This window comes from Musa acuminata, chromosome BXJ2-8, assembly GCF_036884655.1.
Source record: "Musa acuminata AAA Group cultivar baxijiao chromosome BXJ2-8, Cavendish_Baxijiao_AAA, whole genome shotgun sequence".
NCBI lineage: Eukaryota > Viridiplantae > Streptophyta > Magnoliopsida > Zingiberales > Musaceae > Musa > Musa acuminata.
In genome coordinates, this window is record NC_088345.1 from 50,847,679 (window position 1) to 50,870,693 (window position 23,015).

At 36.7% G+C, this 23,015-nt stretch overlaps 2 protein-coding genes across 5 annotated transcripts; one reads left to right on the forward strand and one right to left on the reverse strand.

Annotated features, from left to right (window-relative positions):
* Positions 1-4,142: 4,142 nt before the first annotated feature.
* LOC103995959 (two-component response regulator ORR1) lies at positions 4,143-7,341 on the forward strand. Its single transcript, XM_009416732.3, has 5 exons — positions 4,143-4,419; positions 5,676-5,755; positions 6,058-6,135; positions 6,265-6,335; positions 6,869-7,341. Exons 1-5 carry the CDS (start codon positions 4,284-4,286, stop codon positions 7,062-7,064), a joined length of 561 nt encoding a protein of 186 aa, XP_009415007.1. The 5' UTR covers positions 4,143-4,283; the 3' UTR covers positions 7,065-7,341.
* A 393-nt stretch (positions 7,342-7,734) lies between these two features.
* Positions 7,735-22,639, reverse strand: LOC135620092 (uncharacterized). Of its 4 annotated transcripts, none has more exons than XM_065122728.1 (12): positions 22,520-22,639; positions 22,029-22,175; positions 21,751-21,933; positions 20,253-20,335; positions 19,925-20,123; positions 19,122-19,243; positions 17,810-17,876; positions 14,906-14,956; positions 14,584-14,636; positions 13,787-13,997; positions 9,745-9,875; positions 7,735-8,084 (listed from the first exon to the last, which is right to left on the reverse strand). In XM_065122728.1, exons 1-11 carry the CDS (start codon positions 22,589-22,591, stop codon positions 9,774-9,776), a joined length of 1,290 nt encoding a protein of 429 aa, XP_064978800.1. In that variant the 5' UTR covers positions 22,592-22,639; the 3' UTR covers positions 7,735-8,084; positions 9,745-9,773. The 4 variants fall into 4 exon arrangements, with proteins under 4 accessions (XP_064978800.1, XP_064978799.1, XP_064978798.1 ...); XM_065122727.1 differs by having other exon boundaries at positions 9,745-9,879; XM_065122726.1 differs by having other exon boundaries at positions 9,745-9,915.
* Between the last annotated feature and the right edge of the window lie 376 nt (positions 22,640-23,015).

Consider the following 23,015-nt stretch of genomic DNA (forward strand, 5'->3'; position numbering starts at 1 on the left):
TTTTGAAGGTGCTACTGATAAATTTAAGCAGAAAAAGTTTACCACACAGCAACAAAATTCTCAAATAATATCTTTCCAAGCATTGTCAAAGCAATCTCCAGAGCCCTGTTCTTTACAGCTTTGAATTAAATTCTTTCACACACCAGAATCTATAGATTACAAATAATTCTCTCTAGAACAAAAGGGTATCAAGAAAATAATTACCAGGATAAATTTCAGTGATAAAACAAAGTAAATACATCAGAGCTTGGTGTCAAAAGTGAAGTGCCAAAAAATCATGAAAATTGTCTTTGAATCAATCATCCAAAATTTCTTCTCTAGAATCTTTAGTTGACTCTCAATTTTTAATTCTTTTCATCCTTATTCTTTTCTTCCACCATAAGTTTGGGTTAAACTTAAACCTTACTGGCTGTCACATGGACCCAATCCTGTCAATCTTCTGTGTAGACTAATTGGAAAGGTGTCAAGTGGATCCATTGAGGACTCGCATCCTCTGTCCTTAATTGAGTTTGTATATCTCTCTCTTACTTTGATCTCAGAAAGTTGTGTTAGCCATGAGTCGAGTGAATTCAAGTGTTCATGGATGTAGCTATCTTGAGAGGCAAAGACTCTTTGCTGCTGCTGCTGTTTGGAGATGGTTTCCATGTGATGATGAACAGAGAGAGAGAGAGAGAGAGAGAGAGAGAGAGAGAGAGAGAGAGAGGCCTACAATAATGCTGTCGTTGCTCATCATATCCCTATTGAGGACTCCATTGCGGGGTCTGCATGCTGCACAGCCTGCATCATTTCCCCTCTCCTCCCCTCTCAGATCTCCTTCTTAGACTTGAAGCTTGGCATCTGCCTTTTAAGCTGCAAGAGCTCACAACCATGTGCATGTTGCTCATTTTTATTGGGCTATTGCTTGTGAAGGAAGCATGCAAACCCTTTATGATTCTTAACCTACACAACAGATTCCTTAAAGCCTTTTGATTAACTTAGGACCTTTTTTTGCCATATAAACTGTGTCATCATTGTTCATATACACACTAATGTTTTGTATCTTAGTCATCCTTGTATGCATACATGTATATATGCACAAGCAATGCACAAAGATGTTTCATCTTCTTAGAATTAATTGCAGAATCTGGGTCCAGCCAACTAATCCAAATCTGCAAGCAATCCCATGTTTCGAACTCAATGTTTGTTCTCAATCATTTTGCTGGCAATCAAAGGAAGATAATGTCCTCCTCTTTCTTTGTGTTTGTACCATCCAAGGGATTCCACTTGCTTCAGGACAGCATCTTTTCTTAGATGCTTTGGACCCTCTACTGCACTTCTGATTCAAATCCAATGTAACATTCTTTCTAGGAAAAGGATTTAATATGTGGTGTTGTCTTGAATGAACATAAACAACCAGACATACATACATACATATATACATATGTAGAGAGAGAGAGAAAAAGAGAGAGAGAGAGAGAGAGAGAGTTGGGTGCTGAAAGCTAATTTACATCTGGGCAGCAAAAGATGAGGAAGACAAGTCAGTGACTGCAACAAAAGTTTGCAGATACACAGCAGCTTTTGTAGTGTTTGAACTATTTTCATGCACTGGTCTGGAGATCTCTTAAGTTATACCTTTGGGCAAGTTCAATTATTATATGGAGTTTTTGAATTAATTTTATGGTGCAGACTTATCACCAAAATATTTACACAGGGCTTGAATTATTGTTATCATTTTGATACACGAACAGTTTCAGGCTTATGGTTTCAAAAGAAAAACTATTTTCTTATGCTTAGTCTCTTCTTTTATCTTAAATTAGAAAACTGATACTTTTTGCAGTGCTAGTAATTTTTACATATCAGTCTCAGAAATCTTTCAAGTATTGTAGTCTCTCTAATCATTTGCATCAATCCTTAATTAAAATTATTTTAATTAAGTTAATTAAAATTGTTTTAAATTATATTTTCATTTTTGTCATATAGCTAAGAACTTAAGGTTCTATTCATGAATATAAATTAAAGGATGCTGAATCATGTAAATTATATATATATATATATATATATATATATATATATACTATTTTCATTAACTTTCTTAGTTATCTTTTTGGTATCAGAGTTTTCTTCCCTGCTTGCGGACAAGAATTGACAAAAATAAAATTATTTCGACACCTCAATTGTTTTTTATTTCCTTAGAAATGGATGCAATATCTCATCACCATAATCCACAGTATTCTGTGACCTGTTTCTTTCAGAGTTACGGCATCAGAGATATATTCTAGATATGATGTCGCTTTTGAGATCTTGTGATTCCTCAAAAGTTAGAGAGATGAACACTGAAACCCAACCACCATGTTTCATTTCCTTCCCCACTTCACACATTCTTTTGTGATGTACAAGTCTTGTAATTTATAGCTCAATCCCACTCTCAGATTCAGCTTGAATTATTCTAATTGATAATTGATGAATTGGTAATTATTTTTGAATTCTTTAATTAAACACCAATTACTTGTTGGATTGAACCCAAAAAAAAAAAAAAACATTTGGAAACACTTATTTGAAGGGAAAAAAAAAACCTTGAGAATTAAGATTTAGTTGCTTTACAAGTACTTTATGTGTTTCAAGGTTTTGGTGTGAGAGTAATTCTAGAATTTTCTTTAGTAGATATAAATATGATCAAGTGGTGGTCACAGAGTAGGTGTGGATCTTTCATCTGTTTGGACTTTCTATTGCATTTGTTTGGCCACAAAAAAAGTTTAGTATCTTCAGTGTTGTTGATATTTCATGACTTCACATCTTTCTTGGGTCCAATTTAGTTTGATAATGATTATGCTGAATTAAAATAAATAAACAACAGTAAAAGATTTATCTAACTCCATGACAATGATCATAGAAGTTTATTATCCAAATAAGATTAGTCCATAAAAAGTGTGGTTTATATGAAAAACAGAAAACTCAACATTCACAATATATCTGAGGAGGTAAGTATTTTAATGACTCTGTCAAACAATATTTGACTAAAAACTTATAAATAAATTAGTTAAAATCAAAACTCTAATTTGAAGGAAGGTATGAAAGAAGATATCAGAGAGATTGAGATGAATAATAAGAGATATTGGAATCAAATCAATTAAAATTTTGTCCTGGATCAGTGGCAATAGAAGAACAATAATATGTGATAAGATTGTATTAGGAGGGAAGCAGTAGGTTTGAGAAGTAATTCATATATCTGCATAAAATATATGTTCTCTGGCCTCCCATGGAAGAGGGCAGAGAAGACCAGAGGCAGGAGAGAGAGAGAGAGAGAGAGAGAGAGAGAGAGAGAGAGGATAGGTGGGGCCACTGGTGGGTCCACCATAGATTTGGGGGATCTCATGCAATTGAAAACTTCAAGATGGTAGGGTCCACATGTAGAATGTTGACACAACAATGCACTATGCTTTCTGCCCTTCATTAGATGTCAAGGCAGAGCTAAATCAACAAAAGGATAGTGTTAACACAACCTAATATATGCTGGTGATGAACACTGAGCAGATGGTCAATCGTGTGTTGCATAGAAATCATCGGCAGGAAGGATTGGTTTGACCCAGAAAAGCCAAAAAAAAAACTGTGGGCTGACAATGCCAACTTGAGTCAAATTAAATGGTGAGAGATTCAACGTTGTGTGGAGTTCAATGATTAAACAAACATTAAACATGCAAAGTGTCGCAAACATTATCATCGGGTGCTCTACCTTTTGAATGACATGCCTCTCTTAGTTCTCTCTCTATAGGGATGGTTTCTGGCAGTGTAGTCTGTGAAGCTTACATGCAGCTGAATCATGGCGTCTGGATGGCACTGTAACATCACCACATCACCTGACACTCTTTGTGTTCCTAATCACGATGCACAGATCGACAGGGGAGGAGAAGACCGATGGGTTTTGCGGTACGAAGGCATGGCGGAGGAGGAGGCTGTTGGTTGAAGGCGAGCGTGGGGTGGAGGAGGGTTTTAAGGTCGATGTCTTCGAATCCCATGGCCGGATAGATTCCCCGACAACCAAATCTTGGGGAAAGTATTCCGTTCCCTCCTGTCGGGCCCCACACCACACAACACGCGCGGGGGTCCCACCATCTCCGCCACTCCTCCCATTTCCTTTTTCTTCTCCTTTACAAGAGCTTGATCCCGCTCCTCCTCCTCCTCCGTCTCGGATTCTCCTCATGCTCTCTCCTGTCCACGGCTGTTGCAACATGAGGCTATCGAGTTGGAGTCTGCAGTAGTAACTTGTAGGTGGGTGGTTGTGGTGGTGGAGGAGGAGGAGATTAGCCATGGAGGAGGGGGAGGGGAGCAATGGCGGCGTGTTCGAAGGAGGGTTGGAGGTGAGGGTGTTGGTGGTGGATGACTCCCCAGTGGAGAGAAGGATGGTGGAAGGCTTGCTCAAGAAGAGTGGAGCCATGTTTCAAGGTGAGATCAGTGAGCTTTTCTCTTTACATAGACATAATGGAAATTATGTTAGCCTTTTGATCTTCTTGTTTGGGATATTTGTGGTATCTTCATTTGGATGCTCTCTGATATGATCAATTGAAGCATTTCAATCCCACTGTCTAAGATAATTCTGATTTTTCAATATGGAAGCTTGTTTTGTTAAATGTCTTTTAGATTTTAAGCTTTCTTTTTGAGTTAAGATGAAAAATAGATCACTCTTCTGCAGATGACATAATGGTCTACTTTACTTGTCTTCATTTCGTTACAATTTGCAATGCTTTATTTGGTTGAGTTATAATTTTTGATGTACATTTAGTTATAAAATGTTATTAGCATCATATTATTTTTTTATGATGCAGACTATAGAATGCAGTGGTTATGAAATTGTAATGACTCAAATAATTTGGACTTTTCGAGTGTATCGCCGCCACCCTCTTCATCAACCTGCTTTGGGTTGTCATGATGCTATATAATTCCCCTAAGTTTGAAGTTCTTCGGTGCTGCTCTCTCTTCTTTGTAACCTCAGTCTTGAAAGTTAAATGTCTAAATTATATCGTCGGTGATGATGTTCTTAGTATCATCGGTGATGTGTTGACTGCGATTTTTGTGTATTAACATTCAAGGTATAAATTGGGCACTGATCAGACACCTAAATTGTCTGCCTCTCCTTCGTTTAGAATTTAGTTTCAGAGATACATCCTTCCGTCGATTAAATTTCTATTGGGTTTCTTCCGTATATAACCATTATAGATATGCAAATTTGCTGTTGAGATTGAGATTTCAGTAGGTTTTGTAATGCATATTCTTTTTCTTCGATACTTGGAATCGGTGGATATTAAATAAGCTAAATTTTCTAGGGACTCAACGATGATCCAACTTTTCATATGCATGATGCGAAATTTTGCAGAGCACATTTGTGAGATTTTAGCGATCGAGATCCAATTTGAAAGCTCAAAGCTTCTACTTTTGCTTTAGCTAGCAACAAATATGTTCCTCGACTCTTTCATTGGCCCAGTAGTTGGACTACCGAAAGTTTTGAGTTTTAGGAAGCAATCCGTAATCATTAACCAGCAAAAGTTTAGATTTCTGAGACTGATCATTTTGTCGAATCCACACTGACGTATCAGCAACCACCTTTCCCTTGTTACTATTATTAATTCTAATTGGGATTTCATTATTAATTATTTGAATAACTTTTTAAAGCTGAATTGCTCAAACGAGTTATTTTTGTTCAGTTATAGCTGTTGATAGCGGAAAGAGAGCAATGGAAGTTCTTGGATTAACTGACGACAAAGCTGAACAGCCTACCGTCGATGTAAGGCAGATTTTGAGAATATGTGGCTTTTATAATTGTTACTGTTACTTTCTTTTGGTAGGCAACATTTGTTAGGAACTTTTTTTTTTTCGGTCGAATAAAAGCAATTGACAATCTTGAGGAAAGATTATTGTGGTCCAACTTTCCAATAACCATTGTTGCATTCAGCTTTATACTTTCTAATCCGCATTCCGTTCTCATCAATTTTATTTTAAAATCGAGCCAACTGTCGTTCAATCTTTCGGTTTTATTAATTCACTGAAATAACGCACCTTGATAAGGTTTATTTATACATGATGTAGGACCAGAAGGTAGACATAATCCTCACCGACTACTCCATGCCAGAAATGACTGGATATGACCTGCTGAAGACTGTCAAGGTATCATGGTTTTGGGAAACATTTTTTACGCTATGCTTCATATTCCTATTAATCATAGTTATTGCTATTTTCTCTAATATCCGATGCATTGTGATATTATTAAAACAATATCTTGTCTTGTGATCTTAGGAGCAGAGCTGCCGAAAACCTATTCCTGTAATCATAATGTCTTCCGAAAATGAGCCACAGAGAATCAGCAGGTTTGTAGCTTCCTCATATAGTTTTCATTTCCTTCATCGAATACGATGCTTGTAAGGGATGATACTTTTCAGACATACGTCAACTAAGTAAATTTTAACTAAGATAAGCTTCGATATTTTATGTTCTATGCATGAACATGGATGGATGCATATGTGTTACGACGCGGATATGTTACGAGTAGCCGAACAAACATTTTTGATGGATATCTCGCAACAGTTAAATACCGGAAATTTGCTATCCGGAAAGAATTTGGGTTGATTGTTTTTAAGTTTTTCTTCCTCATGATTGCAAAACCGGCTTTTCATGCCAAGATTGGTCTTGGATATCCATCATTTCATAAAATCATGACGATACAAGGTAGCATCCAGCAACATATATCTGACTTATCATGGAACACCATTTCTTAATCTCATCCATGACTTCTGAAACTGCTTTGCCTGTTGAATTGTCCTCCTACAAAACTAGCTTCAGGGTGTTTGTTCTTGAACTATAGCTGACAAGGCTAATTGATCATGTGTTCATCTCCCGGTAGGTGCCGAGCTATTGGAGCGGAGGACTTCATCCTTAAGCCTCTTCAGACGAACGATGTGCTGAGATTGAGGAGCTATGCTCGACCAGTAGAATTATCACCCAGAACAGGCACCAAGAGGAAAATGACACTAGAATTGATGGCTGAGAACAGCAGCTCGGACAGAAGACCACGCCTCACTGGGCTGGCGGTGTCATGATAACTATCACGATAACGATCATCCGTCCATCGATCAATCTCAGTTTCACAACACGGTTAAAAAAGCACCAACACAAAGGCCCTCTCTGATATTGTAACTAAAGTTTAGTGCTTACTATCTATCTATCCCACTTCTTGGTGTGTCCATCATAGTGAGTTTGCTTGGGTGATGTGAGTGAATATGTCATCTATAGACTTAAAAGTTGTTCTTCTGAATCCCTGTGAATGTTCCAAATTATATTCAATGAAAGCTCTACTGCATCAATCAGTAAGCCTCATCCTGTAACAGTCTCAATCTTCTCTTTGTGATCATGTAGGAAAGCTTTATATTGGTGTTTGCTTAAGCTGTAGGAATGTTCCGAGTGTGTAGCACCACATTTGTGCAGTTCAAATCCAATGCCTAATTGGTGGGTATGAATAGTGATCTTTACAGTGTATTGTGAATACCCTTCCAATAATATCCAAAATGGAGGGAACAGCCCTTTCATTTGTCATCATTCAAAAAGAAGAAGAAAAAAACCAACATGAATAAAGATGCTGCTAGTCATTATGGGCTTTCATAGTTCAGAAGTAGAGGTGTAAGCCAGTAGTGTCCAGCAAGCCTAGACTTGGCTGGTTCAGTGACCAGTTCAGTTCTCATAACTATGCCTTCCAATAATTAGTAAACTAACTTCTATTAAAGAGCAGTGTGACTATTTTATTATATAAATCTTATCAAAGGAATCATCCAAGTTATTCTCCTTGACAAATAAAATACAAAAGTAGGACTTTGCACACAGCTACAGGGAATCTTCTTTTTGGAATAACCAGGTTGGCCTTCTTCCCAATTCTTCTTTGAATTATAAAGAAACCTGAACCATTTGGTTGATTCTAGAGGAATAAGTATATACATATCATCACAGTGAGTCAATTTGTTCGTCACTGATTTCTAAAGATTAATACGGAGAGAAGATACAGTTATTCATATGATTCCTTCTTTGAAGGGCCCAGATTCATGAAGCAACTGCATGACATGATTAACCTGCCAACAAAACAATTAAATGATCAGAAAGAAAGAAAAAGAAATAAGCATCAAAACATACTTCTGCCAGAAAAGGTTTCCAGGTTTGAAAGGTGAAGCATCTATAAAATCTAAAGTTTTCACTACCCATGTTAAAACTTGATAATATAGTCCTCAGCAAGAGTTGCATTCCAACATATACACTCTTTTTAGGGTGCAATTCCTTGCAATCTTGAGCTAATATCCTATCGAAAAGGTTAAGATTCTGACCCTACAAATTGAGACGGGCCCCTAAATTGAAGAACATTGAATATGATCTACAAGTGCACCAGAATTGAAGATCAGGAATCATGATACGCAATATTTAAAAGTCAATTAAGTGGTCATATATATTAATGATTTTTCATCTAAATGTAAAAAAGAACAGTTTTAACAACATAAAACATGTTTTAGTTTGATTAAAAGTCTTAAAGTATCAAAATATGCTGAATTTTAGCATGCATGTATCTACTGATGTTTGAGACTGGACCAGTGGCTCAGATATCAAATGAAATGATCATAGTTTAGTGCATCAATGATTTTAGAAAAATCTATCAGTGACTTGTGAACATGCAATAGGTCCTTAATTTACATGGTTTCTGTTTCTTGGGATTTTTTATGTCATAGATCATAATCAAGGGGTAGAAATTCAATCTAAGCCCTAATTTTGATCTTCAACTGAAGAATAGAAGCCTTGATCCTTCCTTGTTTCCAAAGAAACTTGATGTGCAGATTCAAAATATGGTTGCATAAACCACAATCAAGGAGTCTCAAATGGTCCACAAGGAAATCATGCAATGTTTCATGCTGCAATGACTCGAGAGTAGGACAGTTTGCCTACTAAGCCTACTAATGAATGTTATTACGACTCTGGGGAGGCTTAAACATGATATGCAAGTTAAATTCTGTGACTTTACATCTATAATCTGCATGAGAATAACATATTGCATTGAATAGTTGCTTTCAGACTGCTTAACAATCTTTAGCAGATGTAACTAGTCCAAGGTTAGATCAACACTCAAACATGATTCACTACAATTGCATCTCACTTCATAGAATAATTTCATAACCAAATCATAATTTGGTTATGGGACACACCAGAAAAAAGAACGAGTTCACTTTAAGTTAACATGAAGCCATTTTAAGTTAAAATATATACCTTCATTATATATATACATATATATATACACATTTGTGTTAAGCCAAGTTCTGTTAAAAACTAATGCTGAAGCTTTGAACAATTCTCTGTTAGGTTTCTTATACTATCTGATGAGCTTGAGTTCACATAAACAATAACCAATTCACTTGTCTGCACATCAAGAAAGCTTCAACTGAAAACAAATTCAGTCAGAAGTTGAGATTAAATTGTTTGGAATAAATGGTTCAAAATGATCAAATTAGTCTAGGTTAGACCAAATCAATGTGTATCATTCCACTGACAACTCAATGGGCGTATTATGTGCTAATCAAGAAAAGATAAAACATAACATTGACATGAACAATAGAAATATTATCAAGACTATCAGTAGCTCATGATTAGCAAAAATGATGACATGTAATTTCTTAAGTAAGATCCTCACAAGTCACAAGTATATTATCTAAAATATTCAGTAAACTCAAAAGTGGTAGGAGAACATCATACCTGCTCAGTTTCATACACAAGAAAATTGTCTATAACTTTTCTGAAATCATCATCCAGAATGTAGTGGCAGCTGAATGTTGTGACGGGAAGATAACCACGCTGAATCTTATGCTCTCCTTGAGCTCCAGCCTCTACCTTGGTCAAATTCAAGTCAATGGCAGCTTCAATTGCCTAGAAGATGATTCAGCTTGTGTTAAAGTATATATGCAGCAAAGATAAACATTAGTAATCTTCTGATTATCTCCTATGTGATCATCATCTCATTCTCCCCTAGAATATTGAATTTGATTCTATTAGTGTTAGTGCAGACTTGGATTAATCCAGTAGTATACTCCTTGATTCTGATATGGAAAATTTAGTTTCCAACATTAATCCATGTCTTTAGTTGTTCTCGCTGGAGACTTTATGAAAAGTCAATCAAGCTAACCAGATCATTGATAACACTAAAGATTCCCTCATTCCAGCTTCCACCTTTAGTAAGTTTTCCTTATATCAAACAGGACTTTTTGTTACACCAAATTACCCAGAATGAGGGGTCTTGGCTTTACAGACAGTATGGGACAATATTCGCAGTTCAGCACAATATTTGTATCAAGTTTCTTGGTGAAGTACCAGCTAGGAAAGAGATGTTTCAAGCAAGGATTATAATTTCGTATTGTATCGGAGTATCGAGCTTAGCTCGGTACGGTATGGTACAGTATACCGAGCAGTACATTTCGTTGTACCATTCGGTGTGTATATATATATATATATATATATATATATATATATATATAAAGTTTAAAAAAAACGACGTCACCTCGATACTCCCCACGCTCGGTTTCTGCCCGTGTTGTCACGGCCTTAGCTGGAATTGCCTAAGGCGTGAGGCACCCTTGCGGCCAAGACGCGAAACTTAATTTGCGTTGCCTAAGTCGCGCTTCGCCCTTGTGATATTGCTCCGCAAAGATCAGCCCACTTGTAACCTCTCGCAGGTCCCGAAGGACCTGTAAAAGAGAAAGTTGATTAGTTTGAAAGAACGAGCGACGGACAAGTCCCGACGTCTCGCGAAAAGAGGGGAAGCTTTACAAGCAATTCAGCGAGCACTTTGCGTGCACAAGAGAAAAGAGGGAGTGGGGGAAAACAAGGGCTTTAGATGGTTGAACGAACAGCTGCAAGCCCACAAACAGCTGCTCACCGAGTCCCGGGCGCGACAACAAGTTCCCGTCAAGGCAACGTACGAACTTGCGAATGAGTGTTCAACGCCCGGTACTATATCGAAGGCCCATCCAGTCCTGTGCCACCCGGGGGGTTCCAAGGGGCTGAGATGGCTGACGTTTTGGTGAGCGGAGGCAGATTTCAGAAATCAGCCCGCGGCACATGAAAACGGAGCTGTTTTGGACTGTTTTGGGGCTGTTTTGCTCGATTCAATGAGCGGTCGCTTTGTAATGTTGCAGCTTGTTCGAACTTACATTTTTACAAGCAAAATGACCCAAAACCAAGAGAAAACATGTTGTCAAGCAGCTATACATGTAGGTGTGAGCAACGAACGGTTCGTTGAACGGAGTTGTTGTGAGTGCGCGACGACCGTTCGTGACAGCGTGGGGTCCCTGCGCAAAAAAAAAAAGAAAAAAAAAAGGGCGACGTCGCTCGATTTCTGCTCGCATGGGGAGAAGAAACCGACGTTTCCTTCTCCCCGTGCAAAAAAAAAAGGCGATGTTGCTCGGTTACTGCCCGAGTGGGGAGAAGAAATTGACGTTTCATTCTCCCTGCACGGAAAAAAAAAGCGACGTCGCTTGGTTTTTGCTCGCATGGGGAGAAGAAACCAAGGTTTCCTTCTCCCCATGCAAAAAAGGGCGATGAGGCGACGTTGTCACCTCGTTTCTTCTACCTATGTGGGGAGAAGAAACACCGCCTCGACGATGCTCGGTTTCTTCTCCCCACGACGTCATCGAAGTTTCTTCCCTCCCCGCGCGGATGAGAAGTCGCCGACGAGGAGGAGGCAACATCATCTACAACGTCTGGCGAGGGAGGGCGGTGACGGATCGGGATCGTCGAGGGAAAGCGGCGCCGAATCTCCAGGTTTCCCTTTTCTTCTCCCTCAGCTAATACCACCCAATAGCGGGCAACGGCGGTCGAAATCGACCATCACCGATCGATTTAATGTGGTAACGAAGCGAAAACAACTCCAATCGACGGTACCACCCAACGGACCGGTACGTACCGCCCAATACAAGCGATATTATTCGAAATTAAAAACTTTGGATTCAAGGAACAAAAGAAGAATGGATGTCATATTAACACCATTTTAATAAAAGTACTGTCATTTGTGCCTTTAGAGGTTGAATAAAGAGCTAGTACAAAATCAAAAAGAGAGTAAAAATTCTTTTTAAGACACTGATAAGCAGAGCATCTCATCTTAATTCATTATAATTTTATTAAGTAAAGAAAAAAGAATGATACAAAAGAAAACAAATTTGCACCAAGGTGAATATTATTTAAAATCATTTTCACCATAAAACAAAATTCAACATGATTTTTGGTTTCCTTCGAAGGAATGTTTATCTTCCACTCTGTAGAACCCTTGATGGAAAAGTTGAATACTTCCTCAACATCCGTTATGATTCCCTAGAAGAGATATTTATTTCTGGAACTCCATATCTCCTAGGGTAAAGAATCATCCCAAGTATATATCCAGCAAGCTGCAATCTAGCACTCTTTCCAGACTTACCAATCTCTCCTGTAAGTTCTGAGGTAGAGATTTGATTAAAAAAAAACTAACATGTTCTCAAGTATTGTTCAGCATCCCTGCCACTTGGTAAAACTATTTCACCAAGCCAATTACACTAGTCACATTCAGCATTGCAAAATCTTTCTTGACTATGAATAGGTGAAAGCAAGGTTCGCAATTTTGTACCATACCGGAGCATCGAGATCAGCTCGGTATGGTACGGTACGAGTATACCGAGCAGTACTTTTGGTGTACCACTCGGTATATATATATATATACATACATATATATACATACATACATATATATAAAAAGATGGCGTCGCCTCGTTTTTCTACCCGAGTGGGGAGAAGAAATCGAGGTTTCCTTCTCTCCGCACACGACGTCACCTCGTTTCTTCTACCTGCGTGGGGAGAAGAAACGTCGCCTCGACAATGCTCGGCTTCCTTCTCCCCGCGCAAAAAAGGGCGACGAGGTGATGTCACCTCGTTTCTTCTTCCCGTGTAAGGAGAAGAAATGTCACCTCAACGACACCCGATTTCTTCTCCTCGCGACGTCGCCGAGGCTTCTTCTCCCTACGCAAATGAGGACAAGTCGCCGACGACGCCAAGGCCTCGTCGCCTCAAACGAGGAGGCGACATCTCATTTGCAGCATCTAGGGAGGGCGACGACGGATCGGGATCATCGAGGGAGAGCAACGCCGGATCTCCAAGTTCTCCCTTTTCTTCTCCCTCTTCTTTCTGCTCCCTTGGCTAATACCATCCGGTAGCGGGCAACGACGGTCGAAATCGACCGTCACCGACCGATTTCGGGTGGTAATGGGGCGAAAACAGTCTCAATCGATGGTACCGCCCGATTACGAGCAGTTCATGTACCGGTCTATTGGCAGACCGGTACGTATCACTCGATATAGACGGTATTATTTGAAATTAAAATCCTTGTGTGAAACTTGAAAGTATATTTTTCGCTCAAGTACAAGTGACAAATGGATTTTGCTCTATTTGATGCTAGTCACTATCATAGATATGGCTGTCAATGAATTATTATCAATCTAGTTAGAATCAGAAATGGGACAAGATCAGTCTGATGACCCAAAAAGAAATGATACAATCCAATTAAAGTATAACTAGATCAATCAAAGATTAGCGGTTATCCCAGTCTGGTTTCTTTGTTTGTCTTATATGAAAATTAAATCAAACCAAAATTTAAAACTTGATCAAAACATCAAAATTTTGCCACACCATAGAATTTGACATTTATAACTTAATTCCATCAAATGATGTGATTAGATAAGAGTGGTCTTTCTAGTTTTAGGTGTAATAAGACATTTACCTGGTAGTAGCAGGCCTCAAAATGCAAATTTGGAAAATAAACATGTGGTAGACAACCCCATAAGCGACCAAACAATGTATCACCACCAATAAGGTTAAGAGCCCCAGCAACAAGTTCACCCTCATCTTCAGCAGCAATTAACAGTATATGATCACCCATCTTTGATCCCAGGATGTGAAAGAAGTCCCTTGTGAGATAAGCACTACCCCATCTACAAAATAAGTGATTTGTCAAAATAGGTCTAAAAGAAACCATAGTAGTAAAAGATCAGTATTTACAGATGCAAGTGTGTTCATCACTTCATTGCAAGTAGAAACTGTTTTTTGGAGAGACAAAATAATAAGAAACTTTGCAACAATAAAATGCTACAATCATAAACAGCTTTATGGAAATAAGGCTAAATTAAAAATGCTATTATAGCAACTACAATTGCAGCAACATTGCTACAAGAAAACATGACATCTTATTGGTTCAATTACACAAGCAATCACAAAAAAGCAGATGGGAACCAAGTGCCAGAGATGGAACATCTAATGTGAATTTCTGCAAAGAGCCATCTGGATTCAAACTTTACACCAGTAATCTAAGATCAGGATGCCCATCCCGTCAATTAAGCACCACTCTTGCAAGTCAAGAAACAGCATCTTATCAGACCAAATCTTATCTATCAATTCAATACCAACATAAGGTCACAACATATAGATCACAAATACCTAGAAGGTAAACATCCAAAGCCTAAAATAATAAAAAATGCACAACAAAATACTCAAAAAAATGGAGGTTAGCAATGACCAAACTTATTATCAGTTGTGTTCCTGTAGAACTTATAGAAAGAGTCCCAATGCTTGGCCTGCAATTATATATCAAGCTAACTGTTAGTAAGAACTTGAGGCATGGGAGTTCCAGTCAATGTAAAACAAAAGACGAATTCACTTATCTAAACCATGCCTAAGATGGCCCTATGTTAGCAATACATCATTAAATTATTGCAATTAAAAATTTTAAAATATCCAGAAGCATATGCAGTTGGCAGGTATATGATGTAAAGAATATATCTTCAAACAACCATATGAATTGTATTGATCTCAAGAAACGCATTATGTGAAACAAAATACTGACCTTTATCTCATCCCCAAAAAGACGCTTCATCTTCAAATTGTGTGTAAGGACCTGCATGAGAAATTTCACACAGATTACAAGCCATGCATGCAAACAGGTAATGATTTATCACTCTAGATTGGGTTTCAAAGATATCATAGTTCAAGTGGATGTTAACATATAATTGGTGGGATCAATGGCATTAAGAGAGGAGGGGGATGAACTACTGCAAGTTCAATTTAGAACTTGTGCAAGCTAATTTAAGCTTGAACTCATGAAATAAAACACACAAGAAATAACAAGGGAAACAAAACTTTTCATATTGATTCGGCTCACTATCTACTCCCACTCCCAGTTCCCCCTCTCCTGACGTCATTTTCACCAAGTTCAAACACCCATTTTACAGCTTCCTCCTTTTTATAGTTTTGATGTTATCTTTACACTTGGGATTCACTCTCCTTTTACTAAGACTTCAGTAGATCACCCTTTCACCCTTTTAAAGTAGCACCTTCTCACCTACACAGCAAGAACAACAACAAAGTCATGAAGTCCTAACTATTTGGAGTTGAATACATAAATCTATTTGGAGTCGACTACATAAATCTAGTTATTAGACACATAGCAGCTTTTTGGTAGTGGTACAACCAGACAATGCCATCGCTAGATGCCCATTGAAGGTCGAAGATGCCACCATTGGATAAGATAGTTACCCCCATTTAATAAGAGACACCACCAAACAAGGTGAGGCTAACGTTAGGTACCATCACTTACAATGTGTCAACTCTATCTAGCTATCTTCGATGATCGATCGAGCGATTGAATTTATGAATTTGCATGTTAACATGCATCATTCTGCACATCAAAGTCAATAAATCCATGTCTCTAAGGGTGCATTTGGGGACACATTTGAAATGTGCAATGAGGGTTTCATAAGTTTTTTTCAAATTGCATTTGGCCTAGATACTACAATGAAAATGCTCAAATGCACATTTCAGTATTTACGGGATGCTAATGTAATTTTTTAAATTCTCAAAGTACCCTATGACATTATTTAAAATCACAAAATTGTCAATATAATTTAATAAGAAACTATCATGATTTATATCTTCTATAAGGTGAAATTTTATTTATTTATTTTAAAAGTTATTTTATATTTATTTATATGATTATAGTTTTTATTTATTATATATCTAGGTCATACGAAACTTTCTGTAAGATTGCATATGTACATTCATTTATTTTATTTATTTATTTAAATATTAATTTAAATAAAAATATGTATTCTTTTTTGAATAAATATTTAAAATTTTAGAAGGATAAATTTGTCACATAATATTCAATGGACTTTTGAAATACAATTTTGCCAAACAAGACTCACTTCAATGCACATTTTGAGATGCAGTTTTCATCTATTTTTTACCAAACACAAAATATTCTACAACCGCACATTCACTTAATCTCCCTTCTCCAAATACAAATTAAAAATGCAAATGCGTTCCCAAACGCAACCTAAATCTTCAGATGAGTAAAAAAAAACTTTGCTGACTTTTTGTTTGCAAGCAACTTGAATAAAAAGATTAATTCGTTTAATCCATCAACTATGTTTCTTCATCAAAACAAAGGAGCCAACAATAGTTGGTTAAAGCTTCAATATAACAGGAATATAGATCAATCATTTTTTACATAATTATTGGTAGAGACAGACATGTATCATTTGGCAATCCACTTGACATTAAAATGAATGCTATCTAGTAAAGGATTCTAATATGTAATCGGCTAAGGCCTCTAACTAATTGGAACATGGGTAAAATAATTGTATAAAAGTTACTGGAAAAGAATCATATACAAGAATTATTTGGATAACACAATGCTGCATGATTCTTTTGTTAATCCTGATACTGATGAATGGTTAACATGTAAAGGAAGCAGACAAAAGTTTACAAAAAATATTGTCCTAAAGATAGTATGGCTCACCATGTTGGTTATTTCATATCTCTCACCTGTCTTCATTTCTGTAGTTTTCCATCAAAATATGAGATTTTTCATTTGGCTTTGGTCTGTTTAATTAACTGCACTAAGCATTAACTCCTCATTATAATTCTTTCTCCAGTCATCTCAATGTACAGTATTTGTATCCTAATTAAGATCCTTTTTCTCCCTCGATACAGCTTCAGTATTTCTCCTCCCTATCTTGCAAAAACTTCAAACTTGAACTGAATTGCTTTTTACAAGTCTACTACATTATATAAGCTGGACCTACACAAACATCCGAAAACAACCTGCATTCATCTAGTGAAGTACCTCTGACTTTGCCAAATGTACGTCTTGTATTTCTGTCTTCTAAGGAAATGATTGTTATCAATCCTCATTTGGATGACTTGAAAATGCTCATATTATTGACACAATGAAAGGTAGAGGAAAACCTATAAGACTTTAGTAGAAACAATATAAGGATTTGATGGTTGCCTAACTTGATTAGTAATATTGCCCTCAAAATATCTCACTAGCAGGAAAGGATCCATGTGGACATGTTAAGCCCCTACATCAAGTTACATATTATATCAGACTTCAACTGTATATCTATTGTATGAAAAACAAGTTGAAAACCCCACTTGACCAAAATTCACACCAAAGTATTTAATAAACTGCACAAATTTGCTGCAAAAAAACCACAGGCTAAACTTGGCAACAATGCAGACTAAATATAGATGATGCAGAATAAAGGCAAGCATACCATTTGTATTACTGAACCAATCACAAAAATTAAATAAGACCATTAACATGACAAATGAATAGATTTTCCAATATACAGATGCAGAACTAGTGTAATTACTTTTCAATTCTTAAACAGTGATTGTTATGTCTACAAGACAACTGAAAATTTCAACCCATGAAATATTAAAGAGACAAAGGTAACGAGATTACCTTTTTCCGCTCTTGTCGGATATTTTTTCGTTTGCTTTGCTTCATATCCATCAAGAAGTCATCAAAACTGTTGAGGGCAAACACATTCAATGAAGATTGTTACAGAGTTGCAAATTGCAAATGATCAATGTTTACATGAAGCATCAGGATATGTCTTGACCAAGGCATCAAATCTTGGTCGAACCAGTAAAGTACATACTGACTATTCATGGTTCAATCATAGATCAATACCAGATCATATTGCTCAGTATCAGTAGGTAATTTCTTTAATTATTTTTCCATGAGACTAAGCAGTATAAATTAATGTATGGTCAGTATACCAGTACCTTACCAATCTGACCAATGCTAAAACTAGTACCCAAACAAGATTCAAATCCTTGGTCTCTACAAAACAGGAATTTGACTGATTTTTTTTCCTATATTAACAAGAATAAGTAACGGAACTATAACTAATTAGATATTGGAAAGCATATTAACCATCTCTAGAAAAGTACATCAGGAAAGGTAGTGAAATTAACTAAGTTTAGAAGTCTAGAAGAATCAAAATCTTTAGGAAAGATGTTCATTTGAGAATTAATACAGTCTAGAAGAATCAAATTCACAAGCTTCAAACTAAGTTTAACATCATTACCTCGACCACTGAAGCATGGATATTCCCCATGCTGAACTAACAAAATGACAATCAATAGATAAGCAAATGATAATTTACAAGTGTTAGGAAGTCTTAAAGCTTATGTTTCATCTAGCAACTGGAAATCCTACATTTCAGTGAACTCATCTTTCCATGTTGGATGCAAATCATGTAGGCTAATATCAGCTGTTTAACCATGATAAAAAACAAACCCATAAGTATGACATGTTGGAATGGTAGTTCGGCAAAGTAAAAGAACCCAAGTATCTTTAAAATTCATATGAAAAAGAAGAAAATAAAGAAGAAATGCAACTGTACAAGACATGCTACTGTCAGATCTGACATGAGTTACATATTCAACATAAACATATACAAATTTCATCAATTCAGCAAAAGAGAACAGACAACATTTACATTTGGAAAAAAACCTTTAGGGTCATCAGAAAACTACCATTTTCCTGATGCATAATTAGAATCAAGTGGACGAGGTATGAATATCAGGGCCACCAAGTGCAAGGTACATCCTTATCCATATCATGCCAATGCATGCTAAACTTTTCTATTCATTCATACACCACTAGATGAAAGAACAGAAGGAATATGAAGACATAATTTCTATCATTCTAGAAAGAGCAAACAAATTAATTAAGATTTAAATCTAATCATTTTCTTCCCACTCACTTTTTATAATTGCGGTTTTTCCAATGATATTGTATTCCTATCCTTGGCAAAAAGCCACTTTGCTTCAACTTGTGCCATTCATTTTCAGATGGAAAAGTGATATGTAACGATGAGATCCGGAGCTGTAAAAATATTAAACAATAGCATGTGGTTAATGAAGTATCACATGCTTCTGGTATCCCAACTTTTCAACAAAGTAGCTGCCATACCATTGAAAATTACCTACTACATTTTTAACTGAGAACATTCTTATCGATGAAAGCATTCTTAACACTGATCCCAAATTACAGCACAATGACTACAAAGTTTATTTTAGGAGGTGACCAAGTACTAGTTATGTCTTAGGCCTTTAGATAATATTGAACGATCCAATTATCTCTTAAGACTTAGATAATGCCAAACAACTCAATTCTCATGTAACATACACCAACAACGCATTTATGAAAACTTTAACAAAAATTAAATAAGTAGTAAACAATAAAGCAAAAAAGTGTATGTTTTTACATGCTAAGTTTTCTATTATCGTTTGATTACTTTGTCTCCACATTCTACTACACCAGAAATCCATTAGCAGAAAAAGAAAAAGAAAAGAACCAGCACCTTTTAACAAAGGAGAGTGCAAGAGATATAATCGTGAGCAGTGCACATTGATTAGTCTGTGCCATGCTATGCCAAAATTAATAAGCCAGCCTAAAATAAAATTGATATTCAAGAAATCCATGAAAGTGGCTTCATGATTAATAAAAGAATTAACAATTGTACAGCATCTGAAAATAAAAAAATATGTTTAACTTATGAAATACCTTGGTAGTCAGGTCCTTCAGGGCCATGACTAACATGTCAAACACCTGATCTGTATACCAAGTGTTACGAACTAGTATTCTATGACCTGTTACGGGAGTAAAAGGTACACATGATTGCAGCTTTGGATAATATTGAGATCCATATCTGTAGTAAGCATCAGCCCAGGAGTGATCGAACACATACTCTCCATAAGAGTGACTGCAATTTCAAATTACAATAGCTCATCTCAGCTACTGTTAAAGGCAGCTAATGTAGATCAGCGTGCACTAGCTTATATTGTTGATAAATAAAAGCATTAGAGCTTTAAAAGCTTGTGAGATGATAAACCTTTTAAGATAAAGTGGAACAACACCTATTACATTTTTATATTCATCTTGAGCAACAATATGCTGAGGCAACCATCCTGTTTCCTGAAAATGTTTCAGATAAACGATCAATAGAGACCTCGGTCACTCATGCACGCAGCAATCTCAATGTTAAATGCCAAAATTTGACACGGAAAAGAAGAAGATGATCTAAAGTGAATAAGATCATCGGAGGGTACCACTTTCTTAATCTTGTGCGAGGAGACCAAATATGATACTTTAACAAACTTGCATCAGTACCACAATTGTTTGTCATGTCGTAAAACAATAATGTGCCGACAATGTGTCAACAATGCAACAAGGAAAAAAAAGTCATGGAACTCACAAGGCCTGTTTCTCCAACAAACGTATCTCCATCATTGAACTAAGATGCTCCACTTTGAAATGTTACAACCATGATATAAAATTCTTTAGGTCCCTTTTCTCATTGAGAATCCAATTATAAATAGTAATTTCCAAAAAAAATCAGGTTCACCAAAAAAAAAAAAAGATTCCTAAATGAATATGTCAAAGGGTCCATCAGAATGGCTACAAGTTGCAAGAAACTATAACTAAATTGTGCATCTTGAATGCCATACCGTCCTCACGACCTCCAGAGGACATGAAACATGTCATGAGTCACAGGACACTAACACATGACAGAAAAATATGATGTCAGTAGTTCAAAAGTCAGCAAGAAAACTATCACATTGGTAGTAAAGAAATCCGTACAACAACCTGTAAATGTATACCAAGGGGTCGGTTATGAATTGCAAAGTGGAAGAATTATTGACTTCTGCAGGAAGAGAATGCACTATTGGCCTACTTCTCAAGACATTACTTATCCAACCCTGAACCTTGTTACTTGCTATATCTGGTCAGACTCTATGCAGGACTGCTTCTTTGTTTTTTATACTGAGAACCAATATCCCTGCAGCCTTTTCTAACTGCCTCATTTAAATATAAACAAGGGCTTCTTTTGTTGCTCTGATTTCCATTCTTGACAGAAGAAAGTACAAAAATAAGACCACAAAACAGAAAATTCATCAAAAGATAATGTTAATGATCATCTCAGCCTTAGCATCCTAGGATTTTTCAAGCCTAAAATGTATAACAATATAATGTTAGGTCATTATGTAACATTAGGATTTCTGTAATAGCCAAACATGATAATTGCAAATCATCTTCGTGCATTCAAAGCAAGACCAAGACGAAGTTGGCACTACTTTCTTAACATTGAGGACCTTCTTGAGTTATCAATTCTGTGCTGTAAGAAAAATAAAAAAGACATCCTTCACTCTTCATGCATAAATTTGAGAGTTATAAGGAACTCAATTATAGAATTCTATGATGATTAGCACAAAGTTAGCAAGGAATAGACAGAGAGATAAGGCAAGAAGCAGGGGGCATAATTAGCAAGAGTAGTAATCAGAAACAGGGAGAAGATAATCCTAGGATGCTAAAAATGAAAAGGGTTCAACCTTTATAGCAGAACGTGACTCCTCTAAGCTTGAGAGGAAGGCATGACTGATGAAAGGATTAAACTTTTCAGGACTAGTTGCATCAGTGGCACAAGCATCCCAATCATTTGAAGAAATATCTGAAATTGATGAGACAACCGACAAGGATATCTCCCGTGGAGTCTTATCATCCACAGATACACCCTATGGTTGCATAGCTGATTCAACAAAATCAGTGATAGCAAGATAAAATATTAATCCATCCATGCCATGACAAAATGAAGAACATGAAGAAGCACCTCCGATGATGATTTTAACAGTTTGTACGCTCCTAAGGAAGGATTCAATTCACGTGGCTCCTTAATCCTCCTAGGCCCCCAAAAAAGTGCAGTAACCTTAAATGTAGAAACCATAACTAAAGAACCTTTTCTGCACAATGGATTCCCCTGTAAATGGCCAGAGAAAAGAATTATAAGATCTCGATCAAAGATCACATAAAATTACTAGAAGGAAGAAGCAATCTGCACTACAAAGTTGTTCCAGAGAAAACAGATCAAATACCAAAGATTGAACGATAAAAAGATCAAAGAAATCTTTCGGTAATCAACAGGAAGTTCCACTCTACGACGCTTCTCCGGTCTAAACCCGGAAACTTTGTGTCAAGAATGAAAATGGTGCAAAGATTCAGGAAGATTCTCTGATTTAGGGCACAATTCCTTATTGCTTTCACGCATCGAGTCGAATAAAGGGACGAAGCAGAGTTGGCCGAGTCAAGAACTGAAAGGCTTACGGGATGGCGAAGCGGTGATCCAAGGAAAGCAGATGGGCGATGCGGCGCAGAACAGCAGCAGCACGTCGCCATGGCCGGAGGTCCACTCGACGGCGCGGAGTGAGCTCAGAGGATTGGTTGGAGAAATCGGAGTCCATTTAAATTAAAACAAATCTTTTAAAAAAAGGAATATTCTAAGACCACGTGGCATTTCCATGATCACCGGATAAGTCTCGAATCATGGCAATTTTCTTTTATTTTTTTATTATAGAAAAATAATTATATATATATATACATTAATGCTACTTCAATAATACAACATTTCATAAATTAATAAATTTGATAAATATCCATCTAAATTTAAATTTTATTAATGAGGGAGTCAAATTATCGGAAGAGTGTAAATAAACATTTGCTATATTGAAATGCGGGCTGACATTTATATGTAAACCCAAAAAAAAGTGTAAAACGGTGTACATAATATTTATAATGATTCCTACAATTCTCCCTCAAATTT